The sequence below is a fragment of the Solenopsis invicta genome, chromosome 7 (genome assembly GCF_016802725.1).
Source record: "Solenopsis invicta isolate M01_SB chromosome 7, UNIL_Sinv_3.0, whole genome shotgun sequence".
In the NCBI taxonomy this organism is placed as follows: Eukaryota; Metazoa; Arthropoda; class Insecta; order Hymenoptera; family Formicidae; genus Solenopsis; species Solenopsis invicta.
The window spans coordinates 14648484-14658884 of NC_052670.1; the positions used below are offsets into that span (position 1 = coordinate 14648484).

Here is a 10401-nt window from a genome sequence, read left to right on the forward strand (position 1 = left end):
AACTACGACCGCCTCAATAACGATATTCCACGTCTATATTTATATTACACATTTATATTTGAGAGTGTAGTATGAACATAGTCGTGGAATATCCTTATTGGCGGCCATAGTTAAAATTCCAATAATAATAATTTTATAATTTATTATTATTTTGATGTTTCGTAGATGTATTTATGCATCTACAATCCAAAAATTTTCAATTTTTATTAAAAATTGCAATTTTAATGTTATCATCCAAGTTTGATTATCCATAGAGATAATGGCCGTGTTCAGCAGACTCAACAGTTGAGTGGGCGCTCGCTGTTATTGGTGTATTCTTCTAAATCTAAAAGTCTGATTGGATGATCTAAAAGAATATCTCAACATGTTGTGTCTGCTGAACGCAGCCAATAATTAAATGTATGTGAACAAAAAGAATTGTAATTTTTAAGCAATTGTACAATGTTATAGCATTGAAAGAATGCATACTTATTTATAAACCATTTGTATAATAAAATCAAAAATGTAATAATGTATTATTTAAATATTTGTGCTAACAATCGCAAATTTGTATTTATAGTCGATAATGTCACCGCTCTTCAATTACTACCGCGCTTCAAGTGCCCCTTTAGTAGTCACGAAACTTTGCCCAGGGTTGACGATCTTTAATAATATCTCATCGATGGTTCTATCGAACTAATCACATGTTTGTTGCATTACTCCTGTGTATCTCATACATGGAATAAAAACCTTAACCTTAATTACATAACGTGAAAACATGTGATGATTACGACTTACCGGCGAGATCGAAGCATTTAGTTTATCGAAGATTGATAGTTTAGCGAAAATGCAGAATTTAGATGCGCATGAAATTTATTATCAGTTATTACGAGAAGAACACGAAGCGTTACGCGAAGCGAAATCGTATCAACAATGGACAACATTATTCGAAAATAAGCGAAGCAGAATTCGTGCGATTAAAAACTTCAACGCGAGCAGAGCAAAGATTGAATCAAGAGGGCAGATTGATTCAACAATATTACGAGAGGAAGAACAATGTCTGAAGGAATTTGACGACGTTATAGTCAATCATTACGCAACAAATACGCAACAAACACGCATGGTAGATGCATTCCGTCTTTCTGACGAAGACAACCAACCATTCTACGACGTAACAGTTGTAATTACATTAACAAGATTAAACAAAGATGCGAGACAATTACCACGAGAATGTTTTCTCACTTATCGTCTACAAGATGATATAATCGAACGACAAGCTCAACTAGGACCACCGTTCAATACACAAAACTGCGATGGAATACGAGAAGAAAAAATCGAAACAGTAGAACATGATATAATGAGCGTAACACAAATAGTAAGAGCAGCATCACAAGAACAATGTCTACAAAACGATATAATTGAATGTAAAGCTCAACTAGAATCATCATTTGATACACGAAACTGCGAAGAAATGCGAGAAGTAAAGATTGAAACAGCAGAATATCCAAGAATGCAGAGTTTTACACAATCAGCAAACATTTCGTCATCCTTGACGACAATTACGCCACAAGACACAATGAACGTAACACGAATAATAACATCAGCATCACAAGAACAACAGACAACATTACAAAAATCACCCGAGACGATAAAATCGTTCCAGATGCAAATTGTATCTCAAGAGGATACGAACGATCAACGATTGTGCAGTAGTGCAACACCAATACGCAAAACAAAGCATGAGATTCAACGGATGAGATTTCACTCCAGAGTACAGCAACAATATACACCGAGGATCGCCAACACTGATAGTGACATAACAAACAATACAAGAGATGAAAACTTTACTCCAAAAAGGAAAAGAATGAGGGTAAAACGCAAAACTCCCACAGAGACAATACCAACCACAATGAGCAAAGCATATTATGCAGCCATAAGGAAAAGAGATGTCAAGGGTAGATTCATCAAAGGCAAGATACTTTACAACCAATTGTCAAAATTACAAGGTGAGCAAAAAATACCATCTCTGTTGCCACAAATACCAACCGAACAGGACTTCACCTTGCAACCGCCAGGTGTAGTACCTGCTATAATAGCTCTATCAAGCAGACGGAAATTTGAATGAAAAATAATGACCCAGCCACAATAAATTAACCCACATAATAAAAATTGATCCAAGGTATATTCCTGTGAATGTATGTCAAGGGGTTTTCTAACATCCTGAGAATATGTTTAGATAAACTTAGGATAAACTTACTAAGGATATCTTGTAGATGTCTGAATGTTTGCTATTTATAGCCCTAGGATATCATAATTCAGATATCCTCAGGATGTTTTTGGATAATCAAATTTGATCCTGATGATATCAAATAGATGTCTTAAAATAACTTTTGAAACGTTCTAATTCGAATTTTTCCAAAATATTTACATAAATATATTATTACATCACATAATTCCAATGAGTAAAACAATATTTTTGTAATCTTTAAAAACATTTTTCGCAAAAAAATCTTAGCAATTTTTTCTCAGAAATTTCCAAGCGGCCACTCATCCAACCTGGCGATCGCGGTGGACGATGCTTGACTTCTGCGACTGCTGCGAACTGTAAATACTTTATGATAATACACCCACGGTAATTGATTCTGTCCCTCAGAAAATTTTCCAAACTGAGAAGTTACATTTTTCGCAGTTCATGATTAATGTAACGACTAGAGCTTATTGGTCGTTACGTTAATCGTGAACTGTAAGTATGGAGAAAGATAGCGACTTCTCGAGTTTGAACAATTTTCCGAGGGACTGAATCAATTACCGTGGGTGTACATAACTAATAATAGATTAGGTGAATATGTTATCGACAAAATGAAACATGTATAATTAAAGCATATTATTTATATAAATATATATATATATATAATTGAAGTTTTTTTTTACTGATTTTTACAAATGCAGAATAGTATCTGAAATAATTTTTCTGTTATTTATTTAAATAAAAATGCAACTAGAAAAATATTAATATAATACAATAATTAAATTAAATATGAAAAAAATTTTATTAAAAAGACATTTAAAAAACATTTTAAAATATTGTTTGCTCATTAGGATGTAAATCGAAATTTTTTATCCATAGACTTAAATAAGTATTGTATATGTGTTGAAAGATAAAAATGCATTTGTATATTATAGTTAGGATTGGCAAGTAACGCGTTACTTGTAACGTCGTTACCGTTACAATTACTTTGGTTTGGTAACGAATTAGTAACGGCGTTATATTTCATAATAAAATTTGTAACGGTAATGGTAACGAGTTACATTTTGTCGGTAATTGTAACAATTTGAATAGTTACTTTTATCGTTACTTTGTATAGATGGAGTGCATTAATTTGCTAGATGATAGCAATCCGATTGCAAACGATTTTTATGATCAAGCAATTCTAATATTGAGATACTAAATAATTATCTAAAAGTTAAATCACTTTTTATTAAATACTGCACTCCCAAGTAATGGAAAAGTAGAAAGACTATTCAGCATGAGACATACTGTATTAACACCGCATAGAGGTCATCTTAATGATGATTCTATAGAACATTAACTTCTTTTAAAAATAATTAACAGATCTTTTTGGTGAAATTCGATGCATAAATGCAATCAAAGTTAAACTATTTGTGATTATATTGGATACAAATCACCCATATTTGTGTCCAATGTGACATTAGTGCATATAATAAAAAGACGTTGACTTAAAATTATACGTGTATTTAGTATAATTGTAAACATATATTTTGAACCTTGTTTTTTTAGAGGATAAAAAATTCTATTTATATTTGTCTCAGAAATATGTATACATTTTATTATTGTAAAAAAAGTAACAAAGTAACAATTCGTTAATTTTTGACTAACAGTAACAGTAACGAGTTACTTTTTCAAATTAGTAACAAGTAACGGTAACGAATTACTTTTTAGAGAGAAGAACGGTAATGATAACGAGTTATTTTTATAAAGTAACTTTGCCAACCCTGATTATAGTAATAAAAAAAATTTTTTTCTCACATCAGAATAGGATATCCTAAGGAGATACATTGCTGTATGGGAACCGTACAACTGCGCAGGCTGAGATTGCATCTATGACCAAAGTGAAGAAGGTTGAATTTACCGAGAGACTCGACGAGCAGTACAACAATCGAGAAAAGCCACAAAAATCGCAAAAGACAGTAGTGTCGAGATAATGCCAAAGAAGACTAAGACAATGATGACACATAAAGACATCCCAACAAAGTAAATATTTAATTAACCCTTTGCGTCACTTTTTTTCTAATGTATATAATTTTGTGAAATTTGATATCTGAAGGTTTTTGGGGTTGCTGATTACGAATCCGATGTCCAAAATTCAAAATAGTGGATCCAATATGGCGGACAGAATTTTTAAGATCAACCAAATTCGCTAGAAACTTTGAAAATTACGTTTGTCATATTGATCTGCAATATTACATATGACATTTCAAATTTTGTATTTTTGACATTAGATTTTTAATCATCGAAAACACTTAAATAATAAGCTCAAGCAAATTCGATCGCTTTTGATAATTTTGTCTGCTATATTATATCAGCCATTTTGAAATGTGAATGTTTAACATCGGATTTGTAATCAGCGACTTCAAAAATCCCTAAATAGCAAATTTCAAGCAAATTCAGTTAATTTTGATAATTTTGTTCTCTATATTAGACCCGCTATTTTGAATTTTGAATTTTTTTACCTCGGATTCGTAATCAGCGATCTCAAAAATCCCTAGATAGAGATTTTGAGATATAGATTATAAGGCAACATTTTATACAAACAAATTTAATCTGTAAAAACTGCAATTTTTCAGTATATACTTATTAATAACAAATTATTTATTTCAAATATCATTCTAAAACTTATTTTATTACTTAGAGGAAACCTTTAGCAATCCAGCAATATCAAACATGCTAAAGGAATACGTGAAACAATTGATTTATTGATAAAATAATCTTGAACGGTAGATGTAGCTCTCAGGGTTACACTCAGACGCAAAGGGTTAAACTATCAAAATTTTAACTTATTCAATTATTATTTCATTTTACAAGTGGCTTTTCATTTTATTTAATACATTGAATTATGAAGGCATTTAACTACAAACATATACACTAGGCAACAAAATTATCGCAACACTCATTTATACCAAACTTTTGCACAACTTCAAATAATCATAACTTTGTTAAAAATAATCGTACTTGAAAGTTGTTTTTTTTCCATTTTAAAGCTTAAAGTCTCTAAGGTGCATTTGGTCAATTTTGAATTTCTGCTTTCCTCTTTTCACTGTTTTGTTAAAAATAAGAACGTGTTTTGTTTCCCAACATTTGCATAGTTTGACACATTCCACGGTGTAGAATGAATTTTTTACGCAAATATTACGATAGCCATCGTGAAATTTGGAGTTTTCCCTGCAAATTGAAAAAAAAATCAGATTTGTACGATTTTTTTCGGGAAGTTAGGGTGTATCAAAGTTATGTACGCATTTTTGTCAGTTACCGCCAGCAGTAGCATTACCCGTATTTCTATTTGTCTCATTGATGATGAGGCGATCTTCTCTAGCTGACATTATTCGTCTTCGACCTTGTTTTCTCTTTCGACGAAATCTGCCTGTTTCTTGATAACAAGCCCAAACTCGAGAGATAGAAGATCGATGAATACCTATTCTCTTTGCAATATAACTTTGATTCAATCCTTCTTCCAAAAGAGCAATGATTTGCGCACATTGAATTTTGTTCAAATAAGGCATTGTTACGACTTTATTTCTTAAGTGATACAGTAAAGAATAAGATTATATAGAGTTTTGATGTTTACAGTTTTTGCATGATTCAGATAAACGCTGTGAAATGTAGTGATTTACATTGATTCCCATAAAAACTGAGAGTAGTATTACCGGGTAATACTACTGCTGGCCGTAACTGGCAAAAATGCATACATAACTTTGATACACCTAATTCCTCGAAAAAAAATCGTACAAACCTGTTTTTTTTTTAATTTGTAGGAAAAAATCTAAATTTTACAATGACCATTGTGACATTTGCGAAAAAAATTTATTCTACCCTGTGGAATGCATCAAACAATGCAAATGATTGGAAACAAACGTCTTTACTTTTAAAGAAACGGCAGAAAGAGGAAAGAAGAAATTCAAAATCGGCCAAATGTATCTTAAAGTAGAGACTTTAAGCTTTAAAATAAAAAAAAACTTTCAAGTACGATAATTTTTAACAAAGTTTGATTATTTGAAAATGTGCGAAATTTTGGTATAAATGAGTGCGATAATTTTGTTGCATAGTATATATTTATATAAGAATAAACATTAGACGTAATGTAAGATATTAATTATTAATTTTATTATTTAGCCATAAAAATAAAACAATATAAATCAACTATGAATATTTGTATATACATATAGGCATAAGTTTTGTTACATATACATAAATATTCATAACTGATAAGCGTATGTATATTTAAATTTTAAATTTAATGTTTATTTTATGATTTTGTATTAGGTTTAAGTATCTCAAGCGAGGGAGTCACAAAGACTTACATATGCAAACATAAATACATAATCAACAGTAATCACAGCACATCATTGAAGATTAGAATATCTATTCGGCATAAAAAGCATTATAAGAAAAACTCTGCAAACATTATTATTTGTTAAATTACATCTACAACAATTTTCTCGTTATATCGTATTTTCACAAACGCTTAGCGATTAATAACACGTAAAAACATAAACAAAATCAACAATAATCATGTCAGGATTAAAAATTACAATATCTATTCGGTATAAGAAACAATCTTATAAAAAAATTTCTACAATTATTACTATTTTCAAAGTTAAACCACAACAATTTTATATTATATCATATTTTCAAATGCTTAGCGATATTACCTTAAAATACAAAAAACGTAATTAATAATAATCAAGCTATACAATTAACAATTAAAATATTTATTTAGCACAACAAATTTTATTTTACCAGTTTATTCCCATAAATATTATTATTTCCAAAGTTACAGCCACAACAGCTTTAATATTTTATTGTAACATCCACAGATAGTTAAAAAAACACACATAAATACACAAATACAACAAAACAACGTTACACTACGAATAATAAACTTAAGGACACTTCAAGAATAACATTTATTTTATTTTATCAAGAACTTAATCTACTTACACCTGTTAAATTTTATAAAACTTATTCAACGTACAACACACACATAAAATATTATTGTACAGCATCATTATTAGTTACATTCCAGTATTTTGCAAACATTGTGATAATTCGCGGTGCGTGGTAAGAACTTTTATTTTGTAATTGTGAATGTGATTACGAAAAATTCTAATAACGGGAAATTAAAGTTTGTAACAAGCGCGAATGATAGCGTGATTGTGAACAATGAAAATATTTTGTTACGTACTTATATATATGAAAAGTTACCTTTGTGCAGCGTTTAATTCCGAGGGGGTAACCACTAAATGTAATCGTGGGACAGTGTCCTCGAAATCATTATGAAATCATTTTGAAATTAGATGTAATCATGAAGTCACCAGAAATCATAATGAAATCATATGAAGTTATCAGAAATTTTAATCACGAAAAATCATTATGTAATCAGATGAAATTCATTATGAAATCATATAAAATCATTATGAAATCATATAAAATCACCATACTGTGAAAAAATTTTTGTAATTCAAGTAAATATGTTATTAGGACTATTCAAACAAATTATTTACTTCACACAAATAAATATTACTTCAAAGAAATAATATTTTCTACAAACAAGTGATATTTATTTATGTAAAGTAAATAATTTGCTTGAATGGTCCTAATAACATATTTACTTGAACTACAAAAATTTTTTTACAGTGCAGAAATCATAATGAAATCATTTGCAATCAGATGAAATCATGTAATCTATGGGACAACATTTTAGCTAGTGGTTACCCCCTCGTCTAATCCCGTTTATTTCTGAGAATAAACAACAAACATTAACGGTGTGGTTAATAAACATTGAAAACTACTTACTTGTGGCAAACATCCTGACAATTTCCATTGCATAGCAACGTGATAGATGACGTTCCTGTGAACCACGTTATTCTGGGGAAAAAATGAATCCTAGCGAACTGTTACATCCTGAGACTGTAAGAATCAAATAATTGTGTAATTTGAATTAAAATAAATAATACTTTTTGTTTTCATATTTTTATCTTCTTTTTCATAATGATTCTAATAGTATTCGATAAAATTGTTAAAAAACAGGAACAATAAAATTCTTAATATTAAGACTATATACGTCCAATGCAAATAATTTAAAATTCTTAAATTATTAATTTATTTTTTATTATAAATAAGGCTTGATTGCATTATGTACTTTCTATCATTTTTTCAAAAATGAAATTACTAATTGAAAGTTGAAACTTATAGCTTTATCTTTTTACTAATGTTTATTGTGTTTATTTTATTCATTATTTGAAATTGTTTTTCTTTCTTCTTTCCGTCTTTCTCTACACTTTTTTTAATTGATTAAAATTTTTTTTCCTTTTTCCACGATCTTTCATATTCCAACAGAATATTTATACACAAAAGATATCATGTATATCTTTAATAGCATTATCGAAAACGATTAACTGAATTTGAGATATATAATACAAATAAATATTAATTATTTATTAGATATAAAATAGTGAGATTGTAATAAGAACAATTCCTAAAACTTATGTTAATATGTTAAAGAAACTTATAAAATATGTTAAACAAATCTTCTTTCTCTCTCTCTCTCTCTCTCTCTCTCCCTCTCTCCCTCCCCCTTATCCTTTTTCAAGAAGTCTTTATCAACAACAATGGAGCATAAGCATCCTAATAAACAAATGTACTTATAATAATTAGTATTACACAATTAACCCCTTGATAGATATAACATGAAGTAAGCGTAGCGTAAAGAGGCTGGGCAAATTTTTTAATTCGATTGATCAATCGTATTAAAAAACTGTGCAAATGCAATTTTTACAGAACAAAGTTTCATTTACGCACAATGCGAATGATCAATCAACGAATTAAAAAATGTGCTCATTATTACGTGACAAGCGTCGAGCATCCGAGCTAATGTGCAGAAAATTATTGCGCAGGAATCTAAACTTCCGAATTCTTGCTTCTTGATGCTGCAAGATAAGTAAGTTCCAAATTCTTTTATATAATTAAAGTATATATACACAAGAAAAGAGAACAAAGGGCAATTTCATGTGAATAAACTGCGTATTAAAAACTTTGTTTAGTCACAGTGTAAACGACACCAATGACAATAAATTCATATATATATATATATATATATATATATATATATGAGAGATTAATCATGTTTACTGAGATATTAACATTTTTTTAACAAAGTATTTCCTTAAATCGTTTACTGTAAATTTCAACATTACATCTACATGGATTATTTACATATCATTTACGTTATATTTACACGAATGTTTTTCATGTAAACAATAATGCAAAAAGCAATATAAATTATAAATTAGATAATACAACAAAAGTAGTTAAATTATATAATTATTAATATATCTGATTTTATATATAACATTGATAAAATAAAAATATATAATAAAAATAAAAAACTAAATATAATTTTTACTATTTCTGAAGTTCGAATCTTCTGTAATCCATAGAATGTTGTTTACTATATTTTACATTTTACCAGAATTCAATTATATTTATAATAAAATAACATCCCAATGAACAGATAATATTTTTTAAATGTCTTTAATGTTTTTTAAGTAAAATTTGATTTCAAAAAACATTAAAAAAATGTTACTAGTTTCCTAAAATTGCTATTTGCCTACGACACACACACACACACACACACACACATTGTTTTATATACCAATAAAACTAATAAATATTTGTGTGTGAGCGTGTGTGCAAAAATTTATTTTTGGATCCACTTAAATTATATACTGGGGGTCGATTGTGTATCATGTAACTAGAGTGAAAATTACAAAAGTGAGCGAATTCACTAGGTATTGACCAATAAAATAATAAATACTCTAGTAAATTTGTTCACTTTTGTCATTTTCACTCTAGTTACATGATACACAATCGACCCCCTAGTTTAAAAAGTGATTTATTTAAAACTGCAGCAAAATATATATAGGGTCATTTTATATATTTTCTGTATAAATCATTTTAAACCATTGTAAGCCAAATTTTGTATTGTTTTCTTCTCGTAGCTGATTACAAAGCAAAATTTGGATATTATTTTAATTAATGCTAGGTTTGTTCGTGTTGCTTAATAAAATCCCAACAATTTTTGCATTTGAAACGCGATAAATATATATTCGACCATAAATAAGAGA

At 29.0% G+C, this 10401-nt stretch overlaps 1 protein-coding gene across 3 annotated transcripts; it reads left to right on the plus strand.

The window, feature by feature from the left end:
* Nucleotides 1-636: 636 nt before the first annotated feature.
* Nucleotides 637-7004, plus strand: LOC105199788. Of its 3 annotated transcripts, XR_850940.3 has the most exons (4): nucleotides 641-1985; nucleotides 2509-2583; nucleotides 4033-4252; nucleotides 6539-7004. XR_850940.3 is itself a non-coding variant. In XM_011167037.3 (3 exons), the coding sequence occupies exons 1-2, from the start codon at nucleotides 827-829 to the stop codon at nucleotides 2560-2562; spliced, it is 1227 nt and encodes a 408-aa protein (XP_011165339.2). In that variant the 5' UTR covers nucleotides 637-826; the 3' UTR covers nucleotides 2563-2583; nucleotides 4033-4250. The 3 variants fall into 3 exon arrangements, 2 of the variants coding, with proteins under 2 accessions (XP_011165339.2, XP_011165340.2); XM_011167037.3 differs by lacking the exon at nucleotides 6539-7004 and having other exon boundaries at nucleotides 637-1985; nucleotides 2495-2583; nucleotides 4033-4250; XM_011167038.3 differs by lacking the exons at nucleotides 2509-2583; nucleotides 6539-7004 and having other exon boundaries at nucleotides 639-1985; nucleotides 4033-4250.
* The last annotated feature ends 3397 nt before the right edge of the window (nucleotides 7005-10401 follow it).

What these genes read in the sequence shown, in the direction of transcription:
- LOC105199788 (XM_011167037.3), top strand. Translation starts at nt 827, where the DNA reads ATGCAGAATTTAGATGCGCATGAAATTTATTATCAGTTATTACGAGAA. An exon ending in CCAATTGTCAAAATTACAAG is followed by an intron (nt 1,986 to 2,494) that starts GTGAGCAAAAAA and finishes AAAAAATCTTAG; the next exon opens with CAATTTTTTCTCAGAAATTT.